Source organism: Ursus maritimus, unplaced genomic scaffold, assembly GCF_017311325.1.
Source record: "Ursus maritimus isolate PB19 unplaced genomic scaffold, ASM1731132v1 scaffold_29, whole genome shotgun sequence".
Lineage (NCBI taxonomy): Eukaryota > Metazoa > Chordata > Mammalia > Carnivora > Ursidae > Ursus > Ursus maritimus.
Window position 1 is genome coordinate 18,457,902 of NW_024425452.1, and position 21,468 is coordinate 18,479,369.

A 21,468-nucleotide genomic window follows, 5' to 3' on the forward strand; every position below is an offset into this window, starting at 1 on the left:
AGAGTATTAGCTATTGAATCTTCTGTAACTGATACATATAAAAAGTATATATAGGAATTAAAAAGACCTAGGGAAGGGTTAGAAATCCCTGGCCGAACCTGAGCTCAGGATTTAGAACCAAGAGAGACACAAGTGTGTGACTACATCCAGAAATCAAATGTTAGAGTAGGATAAATTTGTCAACAGTAAGTGAACAAGTCAAAAGTAGAGTATATAACAACAAAATTCAGGACAAGTACCAAGTTTAGATTTCAAGTATTCAAAGTTTAAAGACCAGACAATTAAATGTGGTTGGGGAAGTAGTGTGGAAACTAAAGAGAGTGTGTGAAGTTGGATTAAGCAAACAAACAAACAAACAAATGTTTAGGGAGAAACTAACATTTCGGTGGCACTTTGACAGGAATTTATATATACTTATTTGTATAACCCTCAAAATTACTCCACAAAATTAGTGGTAGTCCTATTTTACAGATACACAACAGAGGCTAGAGTAGATAACCTTTCTAAAGTCAGAGAGCTAGTAAGTCACAGAATTGGAATTCTAGGTTTTGTCCATATTCCAATCTTCTTCCATATTACCAGACAATGAAATTGTATAACTCAAGATTTTTAAAGATCTAGGTAAAGAGTCTAGAAAATGCATAAAGACTCTGAACCAACTTTTAGCTTTAGTGTGGTAGGGTGTCCTTATGGGAAAATGGTGAGACCAATGGGGGAATGCCATGTGACAACAAAGGCAGAATTTGGAATGATGTAAATGCAAGCCAAGGAACACTAAGAATTGACAGTCACCTCTAGGAGCTAGGAAGAAGCAAGGAAGAATTTATCTCTGTAGGTTTCAGAGAAAGCATAACCCTGCCAACACCTTGTTTGGACTTCAAGGTTTCAGAACTGTGACACGATACATTTCTGTTGTTTTAAACACCCAGTTTGTGGTCCAGTGTTATTGCAGCCCTAGAAAACTAGTACACTGTTCATCAAAAAATTAATATTCCCAGCATTTGTGTCACAATTATGAAATTTCAGAGTCAATGTTATCAAATCTCACGTCTTCGTCATCTGTCTTCTTGTCTTTCAGTATTTTCTAATTCTACCATCTGCTCTCTCAATAGTGCATATTATATCATTAGCTCTTTCCCTTCTTCACTGACTTCCTGTTATATACAAAAACAAAAGCACATACCCAAGTCTACACACATACAAACACATACATACAAAACACATACATGTGTGATATCATCACATGGTCTGGTATGGATAACTTGAATTATTAAATATTATGGTTAGTAGAGAGTTCCTTCATTCAACATGAACTCACAAATAAATTTTCAAGAATAAGTGTAAACACAAAACATGAACCATATATTTCATGCTGAACATAATTTGTTAGTTCATGGCAGATGCAGAAGTCATACGGTCTTTCTGTGCCTCAGGGCCATAATCAGGAAAGTCATTATAAACTTATCAGACTTTTGCATTGTAATACAGCTGCTGTTAGACACAGCTTTATAGTTGATAAAATTTCAGATAAACCTATTTGTAGCATGTCTGGAAAAAATGGTTTGCATAATTTCCCCTTATTTGTCTTCAGAGGGTGCTTAAGATACTTTTCTCTGCTTAATAAAACTGATTATAAAAATAAATTAAATTAATCCAATGTTTTAGCAAGTCCTGTTAGCCTGATCTTCAAAATATATCCAGAATCTGAGCATCTCCCAAGTCTTCACTGCTGACACTTGGACTGAGCCATGGTCATTTCATACCTGGACCAGGGCATTAGTCTTCTAACTGGTCTTCCTACCTGTATGCCTGCCTTATCCCCACCCACTCTTCAATTCTCCACTGTGCAGCCAGAGTAATCACTGAGATCATGTCACTTCTCTGTACAAACCTCTGGAATAAATTTCTGTTTCACTCAAATACAAGACAAGTCCTTATAATGGCCCCAAATTCTTGGAATCTGATTTTGTTCTTTCTGTCCTGTCCTCTATCTGATTTCATCCTCTACAAGTCTCCCTCTTGCTTACCTGCTCCATCTAGGCTTCCCTGATGTTCTTAGAAAATGTCAAACATACACCTCCCTTAACAAAGCATTGGACATTTGTTCTTTGTGGGATATTTTTCCTCCTTCTACCTACGCAGCTCTCATCTTCTTCAAGTTGGCTTCCTCAGCAAGATCATATGTGACCATACTGTTATCTCCCACCCACCAACTCAGAACCTGTGATACTCTCCCCCTCAAATCTGCTCTACTTTTTCTTTTAAGCATATAGTCTATACACACATACATATATATTCTCTCTCTAGATTAGAACTATTCTATGTACACTTTATTATATACAACATGTCACACAGAAATACACATTTATTATACTTAATGTTTACTCTCTGTCATCACTAGAATTTAAGCTCTAGGAGGGCAAGAAACATCTGTTATTTTCAGTAGTTCATTACCTACACCATAAATAGAGTCCAGGATGTGATAAAATGTGTTGCTGAGTGAAATATGGTTATTAAGGAAGGACATATGTTATGCTAATCACTGTTAACTTAGATAATAACACTGTCAAGGGGTTTGAATAATATCTTAATTATTGACATAAAATAGCATCTCAAAATATTGTTGATTGATGTTCATAAAAGTGACAACTTGTCATACTGCACCACATGTTTCAAGTATAAATAGATTTGGGAGGCAACAGAAATATCTTTTATTAAGTTCCTATGTATAAGTGACTGACAATAGTAAATAGAACTGAGAAAAACTATATCTGTGGAGAGCGAAGTAATTCTCCTCATTGGCAGAATTTGATACATTGGCCCAACCAAGGGGCAAAGGCCCCAGTTTTAAAATCTCACTCTCTTGCCTTCCTCAATTCTTCCCTGGCCTCCCTGGAATAAGGGACACCATTCACTAGAAGGCCCAGCTGAGATCTGTCCGAACATGAAACATGGAGCCAATGAAGACAAAAGGGCATGGAGGATAAGCAGAGCCTCATTCTTATCATTGAGCAATAAGTTGTCCTTAAAATTCATCATATCTAGATCTCGCAAATTCAAACTTCAATCCCAACTCAAGCACTTACTAGCTGATGGATCTGGGCCAAGATAGTCTCTTCCTGCAAAGTTGTGCAGGGACTAGCTCTTCAACTCCAGGGCATTATTAGTTACTAAGTGGTATTGAATACTACTATTATAATTATCCTTGAAACAAAGAATTTTGTCCTTGCCTTCATTTCCCCAACATCCAGAAATACCCACTGAATATCTGTGTTGTTTCTTGCCCAAATCATTTCCTTCCTGTGACTGTCCTCTTTAAGCCTTATTATAACACTGGCTCAATTACAGGACTGGATTATTTAGACTGCCCACATCCTCTGCTTAGAGCATCAAATGCCCACCCTCACTCACCCTCTCATTGCAGAAGTGATATTCTGCCTTGAATGTCAGCGGTGCCAGATCCTTCCTCAAGAATAGTTAGTTGTTCCCGAAATGAATCCTGCTTTCTGGACATCTGGAATCAAGCTCTTTGCTGGCTGATAATCCATAAATAAACCACAACCACCCCATCTTTACGTGTCTCACTGGCTGCCTAGACTCTCCTAGTATCAAGTCACTTGCATACACAAAGCCATCCTGAACCACAATTAAATTGGGAATTCCTTGAGATTCCATGTATTGAGTAATCCAGCTTCTCCCCGAGGGTCCAGCCACTTCAGCCATGTGTATTTTTCCAGTCCTAGGGTATTTTCTACCCCCCTCCAGCTTCCACAAATCCACAGTTTATGCTGCTTCAGTCATAGCAGCCTTCACAGCTAAGCCTCCCCCACTTATGAATAAACTGATGACAATCTCTATGACTAATTTTAAAATAGTCTTTCCTGGGATCTCCACCATTATGGCAAAGCTTTGGATAAGGCATTATATCTATTAACACATGGCTCCTCTAATGAAAGCATAAATACACTGAGGGAAGCTAACAGAACAACACATGACCAAAGTCATGGTGACACTGAGTTATGTATAATGACCTATCAGAGCAAAAATGAAGGGAAAAAATAAAATTTTAAGTGGTTTTACAAAAGTCTTCCAATAGAAGGTGACATTTGATTTGAGCCTCAGGAAAGGAATCTGACAAAGTGGGCAATAGAGGGCATTTAGGAAGAAGGACTATGAATGCCAAAGTGCAGAGTTGGGCAACTGTGTAACAGTATTGAAGACTGTGGTTAGTCACAAAATAGGTAAGGATAGGTGGTAGAGAATGACTTCAAATGATACAATTGAGATTGAGTACTACAGTCGGAATGCTTAAGATTTTAAACCTCTCCTGATAGGAAATGAAGATTCATTGTAACTTTTGAAACAGAGGAATGAAAATCACATAAGAAAAACAACTCTGAAAGTAACGTGGAAGAGGAACCAGAGAGAATAGACACTAGAAAAAGGTCACTCATTTTGGAGACTACTGCATTAGTCCAAAAGAGACGGTAAGAGTTTAAGCTGGAGTAATAATAGGGAGCTAAGAGGCTAGGTGAGAGAACTTTGTAGATACAATTCGTAGTACTTTGGATAAAATAAAGTTTATGCTGAAGCTCAGAAATCCAGCTGGTTATAAATTTCATGTCTGAGAAATGATTCGGTGGAGAAGAAAGTATGGGTAGGGAGAGAGATGGAGGCTGTGATATTGGAGAGATAAAGATTTTATCTTAAGTTTTTGAGAGACTGATAGGCAAAAAATGGTAATTTGAAAAATAGAAGCAAGTTTATATCTCTGCATATATTTGAAGCCATGAATGTAGGTGCTACATCTCCAATGACAAATTGTGGACTAAAGAAATGAGAATTGAAAAAAAGAAGAGTGAAGAGTTTGGAAAGAAAGGAAGGGGGAGTTCAAGAACCAAACCTAAGGGATTCTAACAGTTACGTGGAGAGCATGAAACTCTGTTAAATTGGCCTGGCGGAGGTGGGAAGAGAATCCCAGAACAGCAGCAACACGGAAGGTGCCAGGTACATAATCTGTTGAACCCACTGCAAAATGAAAATGCGGGGTCCTTTGTTGTAAAAAAAAAAAAGCAGGAAAAATGTTCCATTAAAGGTCCTAAAATAAAAGTTTTTTCTCTCTTTCATGGTCTCCTGTTTATCTTTTCATGATATACTTTACTTGCTATTTAATGTCATCCTAGATGAGTCACTGAACACTACATCAGAAACTAATGATGTACTATATGTGGGCTAATTGAATTGAAATTTAAAAAATTTTAAAAAAGGAAAATTTAAGACTTTCAATTATTAGCATATATTTTACCATTCATCTTTATACTGTGCAATGCTGTTTTAAATGAAATATAAGAGAATTTAACTCTTCAGTGGCATCACCAAAATTACGTAAGTCATGCTGCAGAGCTAGTGCATGCATTTTGTTCTTAGCAAAAAATAACTGAACACTGACACAAACTCAGCTGCTTTTATTCCACTTCTTGCTCCATGCATATTCTAACACCACCTTGGAGTCAGATGACTTCCATAATATCCTTAGTTTGTACTTTCTTTGAGCCTCACTGAAATCCTACATACTATGGCTCTACCAAGCATGGGGTCCTTCTGAGTATAAGGCCTTTGTGAGAGTTTACACACCCCTGAAAGCAGCCTTGCACATAGATCTGAGAGCTTCACAAAGAGATTATGGGTATTTACCACAGTCTGTGGCTTTACCCTAGGGCTCTATCAGAATGGTGCAGAAAACAGAGATGTTGTGACTTGGGCAGCTTAATAGAGTTAAGCAGGTCTGAAATACAAACTTTTCTGAGTCCATTATAAGGCTGGTATTTACACCTTGGTCAAAAAGGTAAATATACTAACCTGAGAATTATAAACACCTCACATTTATTGCTACTTCAGGAATTGCTACTTCTGGAAAGAAGAAGTTAGTAAGCATTCTACCTTTGTAGACCATATGGCCTCTATCACAACTACTCAACTTTGCCATCATAGTATGAAATCAGCCATAGACAGTATTTAATCAATGGGTTTAGCTGTGTTTCAGTAAAACTCTTCACAAAAACAAGTGGTGGTCTGGGTTTGACCTGCAGGTAATACCTTGCCAATCTCTGGTCTATGCTATTAATTTTCCCAAGATCAAATTCCCAAGATTCAACAATGGAGATGAAAGTGTTTCAAAACCAAAGAACTGTAACATGCATAAAAAAAAAACTGTATTATTAACTATATTCACTCTACTATATTTTGTATATAATACCATATTTTGTATATAGTGTTATTACTATTCATTTTAGTGGTAAGTGGGAGTAAAATGCAAATAATGAATATTCTTGAATATTGCAAACTAGCAAAATACAAAACGCACAGGGCATTCCTTTGTGAAAGATGCTGGGAGATGTACAGGAAACCAAATGTCAGGATTTCACTTCAGATTAAAATCTGTGTGCTAGGTTTCAGCAAATATATTTTGGCCCGCAGGAGAATTAGTTGTGTTCATTAGTGGGTCAGTTCTAAATGGGATTGTTTTATACACTGCAAGTAAATTAGAACAAAAGTGACTATTAGAGATTGTGACAGAAGCTTTGTCTTCTATGCACATACTTTTTTTTAAAAAGATTTTTATCTATTTATTTATTCATGAGAGACAGACAGAGAGAGAGAGAGAGAGAGAGAGGCAGAGGGAGAAGTAGTCTCCCCGAGGAACAGGAAACCCGATGCAGGACGCAATCCCAGGACCCCGGGACCTTGACCTGAGCCAAAGAAATCTGTTTAACCCACTGAGCCACCAGGCACCCCAATGCACATACTTCTTGACCACAGAGGACAGGGTCTGGAGTGGCTCCTTCTGCAGTAAAGTAACTTGGGGAGCTGTAGTAGGAGGTCTCATGTTTCAACTGAGGGGGGACATCTCCTTTGGTGCTTAGTGGTTTTCACAAAAAGGAAAACTTCCTCTACATTTGCTGGTTTGTAGAATGGACATACAAGAATGAGACATTTGAAAACCTTAGAATATAACATATGATTCCAGATTTGTCAATAGATAGAAATTATAGAAATGAGAAACAGTTAAGATTGTTTTAGAAAGGACTTAATTCAGGGGCGCCTGGGTGGCACAGCGGTTAAGTGTCTGCCTTCGGCTCAGGGCGTGATCCCAGTGTTATGGGATCGAGCCCCACATCAGGCTCTTCCGCTATGAGCCTGCTTCTTCCTCTCCCACTCCCCCTGCTTGTGTTCCTTCTCTCACTGGCTGTCTCTATCTCTGTCAAATAAATAAATAAAATCTTAAAAAAAAAAAAGATTAAAAAAAAAAAAGAAAGAAAGGATTAATTCATATCTGAGTGCTTCAGGTCCAAAACAACAGATAAGCAAGCAAACAAATTACAAAGTAGTTAAGTCAAAAAACATCTGAATACCCATTAAAATGATGTGATTAATTCCATTCCATTTTTTAAAATTTTACTAAAAAGTAAAGAATGCTGCAGAAATATAACTAATGTTTTCAACCTTTACATAGTAATTTAGTTTAAAAAAATACAGATGGCATGTTTGAACATAAGATTTCTGTGTTATTTCAGAAAAATATTTTATATTATTTAAAATAATTTTAATTGATTTTTCTTTCGCTATAATAATGTTAATTCGCAATGATTTTTCTATATTTTCTATAAGAATCATTGCAGATCTCATAAAAACTTGATTACTTGGATCTAATATAAATAAAATAAATATACTTTCTGAAATGTTCTTTATTTCTCACTATATACGAATATTTACAAAAACATTCTTTATTGATCATAAAAATATATAATCAGTATGAAACTTTCAGAAAACAAAAATAAGTATTGAAAGCAATATTAATGTTTTGGAAGAATCCTTTGTATGCATATGTGGTGTGCATGTACACATGTATTTGCAAATATGTGTTTATATGATTTTATAACTTCTGCTTAATAGCATTACTAAGTACCAATATTTATTTAATACAACCACCATTTTAGGGCATATTTGTTTCTAAATATTTATTATTTTAATTACATTTAATAACATAATTTTGGGCATATCACAATAATTTCCTAAAATTGAGACTGTTATTTCTAAAACTTCTAAAATTTCTGGTGGCAAGTAATTCTCCAGAAAGATGGTGCCAACTTACTTCCCCACCAATAGAGTGGTGTATCTTCACAAATTCAGAGTATTACAGTTGAATAAAAATAATAAAACACTGGCAAATAGGTAAAATTTGTCTCATTTAAAATTTGATATCTTCGGTTGCTTCCGATGATTTGCTGTACATAGTTTTACTGACTATGTACAGCAAAGTGTTTTGCTATTTGAGCGGTCAGCTTTTCCTCTTTGATTTGAAAGGGTATTGATAACCATGTCTATCCTATGACACAACACATTTTTGTATATATTTGCTTTAACTATGTTTATGATCATTTTTGGAATAGATGGGTATTAATTTTAGTTATTCTATAAAATATACTCCCCATCAACATTCATTTATAATTTTCTATTTTTGCTCTAGGCTTTAAAAGTTCCAGTTAGAGATGAAATAAATATTAACTTGCATTTGATTTGGATTATTTAAGGTTTTATTTTATAATTTTATCTAGTTAGTCTTCACGGAATTTATTCTGTTGGGTGCCTGGGTGGCTCAGTTGGTTAACTGTCTGCCTTTGGCTCAGGTCATGATCCCGGAGTCCCCGGATCGAGTCTTGCATCCGGCTCCCTCCTTAGCGGGGAGTCTGCTTCTCCCTCTGACCCTCCCTTCTCTCATGCTTTCTCTCTCTCTCTCTTGAATAAATAAATAAAATCTTTAAAAAAAAGATAAATTATTCTGGTATAAGGGAACAGAGGAAGAGTTTTCAAAATAACAAAATGCAGCAACACAAGTTGTTGAATATGAAAATCTTCAAATCTCTTTTATATGTAATTTAAACATATGAATCTGGACTTTCTATTTTATTTCCTTGTATATAATCAGTGTAATAATACCCATATTTTATTATAATTTATTTTAATATATTTCATAAACATACAATGCTCTCAGTGCCATTTCTATTCAATATTCCCCTATTCTCTTTGACTTTAAAATGACTTGATCAAGTTCTAAATATTATCCTATTTGAATTTGTTTGAAATTTGTTTTACACTTTTCAAATGTAGTGTTTCTTTAGTATTAAGGGCTCACATTTTCAAGAGCTCAAATAAGGACAGCATATCTTCATTTAATTTATTTATGGTATTTTGGCTATGTAATATATTTTCTATTTGATTTTCTAAATGGTATGCACAAAATATGTGCATATGCATATATAAGGCATTTTGACTTATGAGTTTAATGGAATTATGTCTTATGTTTCAACTTGAAGAATGGCATTGAATCTTATAAGCTATTCATATTTTGTTATGCTTGGAAATAATTATATATACCAAAAAGATCTGAAGATAACATAAATCCCTTAGGATAGAAAAAAAGGAAAAAGAGAAAGAAAAAAATACTCTTAGTAGATTATAAATTGTCAATATCTTTTTACCTAATGATGTGGTAAATTATATTATTAAATATCTTTCTTTGACACACCTTTTATTAATAGATAATATCCCTTTGCCATTTACCAGAATTTTATGAATACTATATTGAATTTTTTTAATTTAGAATTTTACAACTATGAATGGAATAAATGGAACTCATATATAAAATTTTCATTTCAGTACTATTTTTGTTATCCATTGCTATCAGAAAATCTTTGGATCAGAAATCTCTGGCTGTTCTCTCTTAAAACCTTCTCACACAACTGGTAGAGAATCATATTGCTAGAGGAAAATCATACCAACTGCTAGAGAATGTTCTTTTTTTCTCTCTTTTTTTAAAAATAATTTTTTAAATTTCCTTAAGTAATCTCTAAGACCAATGCGGGGCTCGAACTCACTGCATGCCCTACTGACTGAATCAGCCAGGTGCCTCCCCCCTTTTTATTTTCCAGTTAAACTTAATTTGCTTCATAAATTAAACAAAACCACAAAGACTGGTTTGATTTAGAGGATGTCTGACAAAGACAACTTCAATTCAGTTTAGTAGATGTCATTATATTACAGAACCGGCAAGCATACACTTCAAAAGTTACACAGAACTCTCAGAAGCATATTGATAGCCATGATTCCATGATGCTTCACTTTACTCATCACAAGAGATTACCTGGAGCATCTTTTTTCTCCTACCCACCCATGAAATGTGAGGAATCCATCAGAGCAAAGGAGCCCAGAAATATGAGCTTTCTACCTTTTATACTTTCCTAGGATGGAAGTCACACGTGGAGAGGAAGTAGTCGTACTCAATGGTTCACTTTAGAAACATACAAGCAAATTCTCCCTTTATCAGTTACATGCCTATGCTATATTTTGGCAGTGTCATGGAACCTGGAACCTAGTCAAGATTTTAGTACTGCAGGCCATTCTACTATGGCCAACTGTCCCTTTTCTTTACATGAAAAGATTAGATAGATGTGTAGATATGTTTTTAAAGATAATTTTCAGCTCCTGAATGGGTTTGGCCAATAGGGAACACCTGCAGGAGTCCAGAAGACAAGAAGAGAATGAAGTTGGGTATATTATCTTCTGGTCTGTTTTTGACTGGTTTGCTTTGGATTGCTTGTATTCTCTCCCTAAATGAGGCAGCATCTGTGAACTGGTAGCTTTCCTCTCTATGGGTCCTGATAACTCTCTTTCCTTTGATCTCTTCAGGACTCCAGGTGGTAATGACATTCTGCTGTTATTAGTCCCTTCAGAACCATACTGTCCCTCATTATTTTCCCTAAACTTTACCCATATCTTTGTAATTTTTTTTTTTAAATTAAACTTTTCCCAAGTATTCAACTGGAGTGTGTTGTTGATTCTCTGATTTAACCCTGGTCAACATAGTAGGTGAACATACTGGCCGGCAAGTGCCTTGCAAATTATTGATCAGCATATCTAAAATAATTAGGGAGGCAAGGAAAACTGGAAGAACAGTAGCAGAATTGGAAAGGTCAAAATCACCGGGGCGCCTGGGTGGCACAGTGGTTAAAGCGTCTGCCTTCGGCTCAGGGCGTGATCCTGGCATTACGGGATCGAGCCCCACATCAGGCTCCTCCGCTATGAGCCTGTTTCTTCCTCTCCCACTCCCCCTGCTTGTGTTCCCTCTCTCACTGGCTGTCTCTATCTCTGTCAAATAAATAAATAAAATCTTAAAAAAAAAATCACCAAAGAGTGTTTGCAGTTGGAATGACAGGATGGGAAAAACAGAATGTGACAAGTTTTTGTTCATAAAGGCAAACTTAGGATTTGATTTTCTGGAAATGGAGAATTTGTGTCTTGATTATTTCCAAGGTATGGCTATGGGACTCACTGTATGAGAGGAGAAAATGTAACTCTGTTGCACTTATATGTGAGAAGTGAGGTAATAGATATTGTTGATGAGTCTTAACTGTTATACAACAACAGGCCACTGTCTTGTAAAAGCACAAGGAAAATACCACATTTAAATTTGTAATTAAAATTTATGTTATTCTTAGAAACTTTGTAAAGAAAATCATCACACTGGACATACCAAAGGTAAGATTTGGTCTTTTGCATTGCTGAGTTGCCAGCCACAGATTACACACTTAAGCGTACACACAAAATCTATAAATATGCATATATAATAAACAAAACCTATAAATTTCTCATTGAAGGAAAATAAACTTCACTGCCACAATTTCACTTGACATTCCACAAGATAGAACTTTTTTAGATGATGAAAAAATACTCCCTCTTTTTGCTAAGTACAGTTATTTAAACTTCTTTGCATGTTTCCCAATTTGACAGTAATCACAAGGGTAGAGGAGACTAATAATCTCTAATATGCTTTAAAGTAAGAATAGTTCCCAAGAAAAGCAGCTTTTCATTAATTATTTCAAGACTGAATTCAAACTTACACATGGGATACTATCTAGTTTCAATTTTTATGTATTTTTTTTTGTCAAATAAGGGTCATGAATTTAATTTATATTCTGAGTTATATATAATGAAAGCATCACAGCTTTGCATTAAACAATGATAAACCATGGTATGTAGGATGGCAATACCCAATAAGGTTCCCTTGATTTCCTCATCTTCCCATTAAAAAAAATACTATGCTGAAAAAAAAATGTTAGAAAATGTATGTTATATTGTGTTCCACCTGACAAAGAATCTATTTCAAGAAATGAGAATAATAAAAGTTATTCCTAAACTTTGAAAGATCTATTGTAATGAATAGAACTAGTTCAGTTTCTGATTGCTTGCCAGCAGTGTAGCTGTCTCCAACATACTCCTGTATTGATCTGGTAGCCTTTGTGGCAGTGCATAAAGAATAACCATCTGTGTCAGGTACAACAGCAGGTGTCATCCCCACTGAACTGGCTGCTACCCTGATTACAAAGAGGCTGTTTAGAGCACCTGGTGACCATGACAGGCTCTTTCTCCTCCACAGAAAAGAAACTCATTTCTAAAAGTTTACTGAACTGAAACTGAGAAACTCACCAGAAATCATCAGCTGACGAGGAATGAACTCCAGGGAAGACAAAGTAAGAGATCTAGTGATGGAAAGCCTCTGGCTTACATCAGGAGATTCCCAATCATGCACACTAGGCTGAAGTTCCCATTTGGACCACTCTGAAGAAGTTCTGAGCACTTCTTTTAAATCAGATGTTAAGGTCAGATAATCTTTGTAATATGTCCAATCTGGCATAAGTACAGACTCAGGGGAAGAGGCCTGTATTGGAAGTGACAGAGGTGCTGAAACTGCATAAAATTCGACATTAGAGGTTACTCCTGAAAAACCAGACATCGAGTCCATGTAAGGTGGCAGGTTATTTTCGAGGTCACTTGAATGTATACTTTTCGGATGACTTTGTAAATTTAATTCAAAATCTAGAGAGCTATCATGTGTGTAAAGTTTGGACTGTTGACGAGATTCTTTACTCTCTTGCACACCCAATAAATTGTCTTGATTCAGTATCTCAGTGGGGGCCATAGTTACACCAAAGTGCCCTATTGTCAATAGTTTTAACATGTTTTCTGACACAGAGGGATCATCAGTAGCCAGTTTTGAAGTCAAATCAGTATTCATCAGGTCTGAAGAGGCAGTTTGTGACAGGACAACGGATAAGTCAGTCTTATCCAAACATAAATTAACATCCAAATTACTTGATAGGGTAATGGATTCTTCCAAGGATGAGGATAAAATCCTTCTTTTTGTACTCTTTTTAGAAGGAAATAAAGATGACAGTTCTGTGAACGCCGCTGATGGCGTTATTTCAGTAGCAGAAGAAAACGAATGCCCAGAAGTGATAGTTTGAATTCCCATTAGTGCATACCAGCTGGCTAATATCACTGAGTTCATCCAGAATGTCTCATAAAAGTGGGTCTATTTGCTATGCAAAACTTGATCTGAGAATTCATGAGAGGATTTTATTTCAGTCATAGAACATGTTGCACATGTTTGGCTTAATTCACTTAAAGAATCAGCAGCCTGTGATTTGATGTTTGTGAGTCTCTGGTTGCTAGATGCTTCAGTAATAACCTGGTATTCACTGGGAATGGAGGCTTGTGTAGTGAATTGGTACGGAGTTGATGAGTTTAAGATGGCTACCTGTTTAGATATAATTATCTTAGCAGGAGAAATGAGAGACGTCGAGGAGCTCAGCAATCTCCAGTAGTCTCTTCTTGAAATTAAGGAAACAGATGAATATTCTTCAATATCCTCTTGAGCCCCCCTAGAGACAATTGGAGGTGCACTTGTAGAAGCAGTTGTGAGCAGGAATCCACGGGAGAGTAATGAGTGCCTGTTTAACTTAATATCAGCCCCTGGAATGCCAGTAATTACTGAACTCATTGTGGTAGTAGATAAGGCAATAGTCTGATTGTTCTCAAATGATAAAAATTCTGTAGGAAAAATAGAATCTGTCGTGAAAGAAGAGATGATAAATGGGGTCCTCTCCCCCTACTGGGGAAAAGGAATCCTGGTATGGCTACTGAAGTTTGGATAGGCATATGTGATACGGATGTTTTGCGTCAGACAATTTGTGCTGAGTCATGAACACCAAAATTCAGAAACTGAGAAGAGGAAACATCTGTGGAAGAAGGAAGACTGTATTTGGCTGAGGGCTCTCTAGTGGAAATCAGTTCTTCGAGTAAATAGCTTTCAAAAGATATGCCAATACTTAATGCTGCCAAACCAGTGCTTGGGAGAACATCATGCTTGAGAATGTCTGTCTGTTTTGGAACTTCTGAGAGGAAAAAGAAAAAAAAAAAAAAAGAATCAGAAAAGTGAATTAAAAATGAACAACTTTGGCCCTGGACTCACTCTTCTGCAAATTGCTCTGTCACCTCATACCCATTACAAGCAAACAAATGGCTCTGTAAATCTTATTTCTAATGAAAGTGCATGAGAAAGTTTAGTGACTTCACAATCTGCATAAATGCAAAGACTCCTATTATTCATACTCCATGCGAGGGCTAAAGTCAAACAAATTGTGTTATATAAATTTGAGAAAGAAGAACAAAACTGGAGGTATCTTGTGTCCTAATGTCAAACTATACTACAAAGCTGTAGTAATCAAAATAGTATGACACAGGCATGAATAGAGGCACATAGATCAATGAAATACAGTAGGGAGCCCAGAAATAAGCCCATTCATATATAGTCAATTAAACTATGACAAAAGAAGCAAAAAAATACAATGGGGGAAAAGACAGTCTCTTTAAAAAACGGTGCTGGGAAAAATGGACAGCTACATGCAGAAAAATGGAACCAGACCGCTACCTTACACCATATAATAAATTCAAATGGACTAAAGACTTAATGTAAGACCCCAAACCATTACATTAGAAGAAAATATAGGCAGGAAGCTGTGTGACATCAGTCTTAGCAATATTTTTTTGGACCAGACTCTTTAGGCAAGGGCAACAAAAGCTAAAATAAACAAATGGCTCCCATCACACTAAAAAGCTTTTGCACAATGAAGGAAACCATCAACAAAACAAAAAAGTCAATTTATGGAATGGGAGAAGATACTTGTGAATCACACATTTGATTAGGGGTTCATATCCAAAATACATAGAAATTTTCTGGAACTTAACATCAACAGAACAAACAAACGGATTAAAAAAATGGGCAGAGGATGGGGTGCCTGGGTGGCTCAGCTGGTTAAGCATCTGACTCTTGATCTCAGCTCAAGTCTTGATCTCAGGGTTGTGAGCTCAAGCCCTGATTTAGGCTCCATGCCTAGCGTGGATCCTACTTAAAAAAAAAATTGGGCAGAGGACTTGAACAGACATTTTTCCAAAGAAGACATACAGATGGCCAACAGGCACATGAAAAAATACTTAACATCACTAATCACTACAGAAATGCAAATCAAAACTACAATGAGATATCACCTCACATCTGTCAGATTGTTATCAAAAAGGCAACAAATAACAAGTGTTGGTGAGGATGTGCAGGAAAGGGAACTTCTGTACATGGTGAGAATGTAAATTGGTGCAGCCACTAAGGAAAACAATATGGAATTTCCTAAAAAGAATTAAAAATAGAAATACCATATAATCCAGCAATTCCACTTCTGGATATTTATCCAGAAAAGGTGAAAACATCAATTCAAAGAGATATATACACTAATATGTTCACCGAAGCATTATATGCAATGGCCAAAATATGGATGCAATCTAAATGTACATTGATAGAGGGATGGATAAAGAAGATGTGATATAATACACAATGGAATACTACTCACCCATAAAAAGAATGAAATCTTGCCATTTGTGAAAACATGAATGAACCTAGAGGGTATTCTGCTCAGTGAAATAATTCAGAGAAAGACAAATGTATGATTTTATTTACATGTGGAATCTAAAAACAAATGAACATACAAAACAGAAACATACTCATAGATGCAGGGAATAAACTTGTTTACCAGAGGAAGGAGGGCTGAGTGGAGAGGGCAAAATAGATAAAGGGGATTAAGAAGTACAAACTTCCAGGTATAAAATAAATAAGTCATGGCGATGTAATGTACAAGATAGGGAATGTAGTCAATAATATTATAGGAACTTTGTATGATGACAGATGGTAACTAGATTTGTCATGGGATCATTTAATACACCCAAACATAATAGAATTTGTATTTCAATTATACTCCAATTATAAAGAAAAGCAATATATATACTCTTTATTTTATATTTATATATTTATATTTTTTATTTATATATTCACACAAGGAATGAGCATTTACAAAAGAAAAAGTAATGACATATTCCAAACCAAATGACCCCTTTGAATAATAAAGCATGAAACATTGCAACTCTGCGATTGATAGAATCAATGAATATATGACATATTGGTTTACAAATATTAGAAGTATCATTTTACTTCCAAAATAGGCACGATATTCTTTATATTTGATAACATTATATGTCAACCTAAGTCCTTAAAAGAACAGAAATTATGAAGACAAAAAATAGGGCAGACTATCTTTCTGCTTATAATACCCAATAGCCTTCAAAAACATTTTTCTTAAACAAAGAATACCTTGTTAATAGCTCTAATTCTCATTCTTATTATCCTTAGTGACACTGACTATATAAAGAGTGAATTTGGAATTTAACATATAACGTATTATTTGTAATATGGCATCATTTGATTTAGTAAATTAAATAAGACATATTGAAACATATTCAACATGTCAAAATACTTCAAAATAGGAAAGAAACCCAGATTTAAACAAATTTTCCAATAAATTGATAGGAATATAAATTTACATATAATGATTCAGACAATGTTAAATAAAGATACAATAAAGTAAGTAGTTCAAGGTCTTTTAAAATAAATTTTACTGATAGTTAAAATCAGCTGGGACTAGGGGTCAGTTATCTACCAAAATTTATACATAGCAATAAAGATATTAATGAACATTTTTTACACTGTTTCAGAAAGAGCATTTATTAGTAAAAAACATCAATATTCTTACAACAAAACTGAAAACATGAAACATAACGAACGAGAGTCCTAAAACAATTTTACACCCCCAAAAAATCATGTATCACAGAAAAATAAGATTTGAAATGTCAGAAAATATGTTTCAATACACAACTATATCAGATTCAATCTTCTCCATAACTTACTCTCACCTACTTACCTGGATCAACTGGGTAAGTAGTCATTATGGTCCATAGCCTCGTAGCCCTTGCTGATGGAAAGCTGCTGATTGAAGTGTCAGAAGCAGGTACCGTATATGTTTGCGTAGAAATGACATCGGTTCTTTGAGAGATGGGAGGTAAACGAGTAATGCTCCCTATTTCATCACCACAAAAAAAAGCCCAGTGGAGAAGGTCTGCAAATGATAATTACCATAATTAAGCTCACAGTTTCTTTGTCCCCGAGAGAGAACTTTTTAAGTTAGTTTTGAGGTATTTTCATAGTCTTATTAGATAGCTCAAATCATTGCCTTCTTTTGCTTGAAAATAAAGTCTCTACAGTAAATTTTATCTGTGTTTAAGAATTAATTTAATCCTTCAAATTTGGGATATGCTCAATTGAATGCCTAACTTTATTCTTAATTCTTTTAATTTTAAGCCAAAATACTACTTCCTATTTCCTTCTAGGATTTTTTTTTTCCAATGAAAAATTTGTACTGTGTGGTCATCAATATGGATCTAAAAGCTTCGTTACAAATTATAAACTTTTCTGTTCTAAATGTCATATTTAGTTGGAAGCGAATATAAAATGCAGTGTATGCAACAGATAATTTGAAAACATTTTCTTGTGATGTTTGAATCATTTTAATTTGTGTTGGCTTACAGAGCAATGATCCTTATATGGTTTCTTTTATGTGAATAGCCTATTTCTGCCATATACTTATAAGATAATGTCTACATAAAGAAATTGTTTTTAGCTCATAGCGAAGAGAATTGTGATACATACAGAAGTAAGTGCAAATGTATGAGGGGGGTCTCCTTCAAATATAGAATTAAAACTTAGTTATACTATTTGTAGATTTTGAACTTTAAGGAAATAAAATTCAGGTATTATTTAAAAATGGTTATGCATGCCTATTTCCTAACACTAAGGACATATTCAATAGGTATCCCTACTTCACTGTGTTAGTATTTGTCCCAGATTGTATCTAATTTGCACAAAATGTAAATTTTGCTTTAGATATCCTTTTGTCATTTGTTTCAGTTATAAATTCTATATTCACTTTTAACTCACACCTGAAAGTATTTATAATGTCAGAGGATTCTTGATGTTATATAACCACTTTAAAAACCTAAAATGTAGAAATGAGTAAAAAATGAAGCAAAAGTAATAAAAGAAACAGCAAGAAAAGATATATTTTGTGATTCTACATATTAAGGACTAAAGACCACTCAAGGGTAAGCAGCAAGGCTTGGAAAGAATTCACAGATTGGTGAAAATGCACACAAAACTAGAAAACAGAGATCAGAATGCCAATGTACTAGTTTATGGTGAAAACATAGCTGTTATACATCTCATAAATATTTTCATGGTCAACATTTTCCTACTAAATTTCAACCAGAAGCCATTATTAATTACTTTGAGAAATCACCACCACAGGGTAAGGGATCCTCAAATGCCCCATGGTCAACAAGTTTTCTTCGTGTCAGTCTAGCTACACAAGAATCACAGATTTCCTTGATGTGCATTAGATCAGAACATGTAAAACAAGGTGATTCAAATGCTTAATGATGCAAATTCAAAGAGCTTAATGATGTAAAGCCAAGATATTTCCATAAGAATGATCTGGAATACTTGATAGTCATTGACTAAACTATCTATCCTTAGACAATTTTACACTGGCACTGCTAACATTTGTCTCTATGATTCTGATATGTTTTCTAATATTGTCGACTATTATATCACTGGATGTGTTAATACATTCATTCTTCCGGTGACACATAAGTCTAGCAGCCAGGGAGTCATACTTTCTCTTTCCTATGTTGTATCTCTGGGCCCACATCCAAAATGTACTGTTCTCAGAGTTTAAGTCTCAAAGGTGAATTTATTTTCCTAATTCTGAGTTTGATAGGAAACATCTTGTTATATACCCAAGTACCAACAATTAAAATAATAAAATCTTTTTTAAAATTAAGTGTTCCTCAAATAGATTTTAATATTTTAATTGTCTGAACTCTCTCTCTCTCCCCCAATACACACACACATACAGCAACACAATTTATCCTAGAGAAACTTCTATATTTTCCTTAGCTAAATCCCAAACAGCATGGTAAAGCTTACTACATGTTCACTATACCTATTATCTTCTTCCTGTTGGACTACATGCTTTAGTCACTCCTGTGTTTATGTGTGACCATGTGATTTACTCCTAACCAATGAGATGTAAATGGTCATGAAGTGTGCCACTCTCAGATTGCTCCACAAGAGTCGGCTATGTATGAACCTCTAGCTTCTTGCTCTATATGGTGGCTTCAGACAACACATGTTAATGATAACCAATAATTTACACCTAGTTAGTATACTACTCTCATAACTTGTTGATTAGACAAAGAGGAAAAAAAAACTTCCAAGTTGTTGATTCAGTGTTGCTGTCCTATAAATGATACTTGGCAAATTTCTGTATGTAGTTATCTAACTGGATTGGGAGATGAAAGGTAAAATAGGTGTCAATCTGAATGTGAGAATAATATTCAAAGATAGATATCATTCACCCACAAAATACTAGAAGAATCTATATTAATGATCAGAGATAAAATTTTAAGAATGCTTTGACATAAAATATGTAATATTGAGATACTGTCATGATATACAATTGGACTAGATAAATATTTTATTTCTAGTTTTTCTAGAATTTCCTGTATAATATCAATATGTAGAGTCCATACCAATAATTAGAATTGTTAATTGTAAGACTGTTTGTATACCAACTCGACTTACATGTCTTTACCAGCATAGTAAAAATGCCTTTAACCACTCTCCACTGAACATCCAGGGCTAGTATTATGTCTGGGACATAGTTACATAGTTGGTGGTTAGTAAACATTTGTTGGAAAAAATGAAAGATAACATGCCTTTGAAAACACATTTTATCTAGATACTTCCCCATTTCCTTTTTCCTATGAACATAAAACTCCATCCATCTTGAAAGACTCCATCAGATAAGAAATCAGGATTTTGGAATAGTAGTCTGGTGAAATATCCCTTGGATTTCCAAACCTTGAAGACTATTGATGGTTTATGTGACCAAAACTTTACACAGACTCATATGAACCTTGTGATCTAAGAAGAATGTAGCCTAAGCATTCACCTTCCAAAAATAAAGCCTCCTCGTGTAGTATTCTAAATGTCATAGGGTCTCTCCAGTGGTGATCATCTGAACTGTTCTGTGGAGGCTGGGTCAGTGATCAGACCTGAAGAAGTAAGTCTGATCTATGCATGTTCTCTGTACACAGCTCATCTGACAGTGCACATAGATAGTTCTACAGATGGCATGAATTATCCTTCTGCCTAGGCTATGTGTGGCACTAATGCTAAATGGATACTTGCATTTATTCTCTATCTCAAACATCTACAAAAAATGTGGCAAGATCTCAAGAAACATATAGTGCTAGAGTTCTTTTCTTCCTGCATGATGACTGGACAAAGGAATTCCTTGACAATAGGAATTCCCATTCCCCCATTGTGCACTTATTTCTCTTCTTTCTTCTTTTGGGCAAAAGATGTGTCTGGATTGGCTACCTATTCCTTGAACTTGATGCATCATGTTTTTCTATTTCTTTCTATCTCTCTGTGTCTCATTATCATCATAATCATCTCTCTCTCTCTCTCTCTCACTCAAGTTTAAACTAATACATCCAGAATGGCTTCTGAGTATCCTTCTTGGAACTCTGCAATATAGTCCTCTTTTATATTAAATTCTAGGTTATCCACAATATCCTTCTGTGAAAATCTTAAGTGTCCATTTCTATAGGAAGATAATAATGAGGATTTCTGTCAGGGAATAATTACAGTGTGTGGCTGAAAGCTCTTCAAAATCCTTTTGAATGTGTTGGTCAGTTGTTATTCAAATCATTTACTTTTCTTTCTCTCAAATAAGGTTAACGATTAAAAATAAAATCCTAGACCATGAACAAAAGCTATGGATCCATAATTCCATGAAGCCATGTAAAGTCTGAAAAACACTGAGAATTTGTGGAATTTTTATTTAAGTAGAAACACGGTAGCCCAATTTAAGTTCTAAGGTGTAAGATAAGTACTTCTGCAATGTCTGATAATGAGGCTTCTACTTTCTAGAAGTAAGGTCTCTACTTGCTTGGAAGATAACTTTATTTCCTCTCATTAAATTTGGCTACCAGATCTTCAAAGGATTTGCTTCAGTGGATTTTTCTTCCCTGAAAATATAGGTTCATTGCTTTTCTATACGATTCTAA

The 21,468-nt window shown here is 35.0% G+C and overlaps 1 protein-coding gene across 1 annotated transcript in view; it reads right to left on the minus strand.

The window, feature by feature from the left end:
• The window catches only part of EYS (eyes shut homolog), a 1,466,842-nt gene that overhangs the window by 696,050 nt on the left and 749,324 nt on the right, over positions 1–21,468 (minus strand). The window contains 3 exon segments of the mRNA XM_008684895.2: positions 12,544–14,004; positions 14,007–14,288; positions 17,199–17,393. Coding sequence (XP_008683117.2) covers positions 12,544–14,004; positions 14,007–14,288; positions 17,199–17,393 — 1,938 coding nt within the window.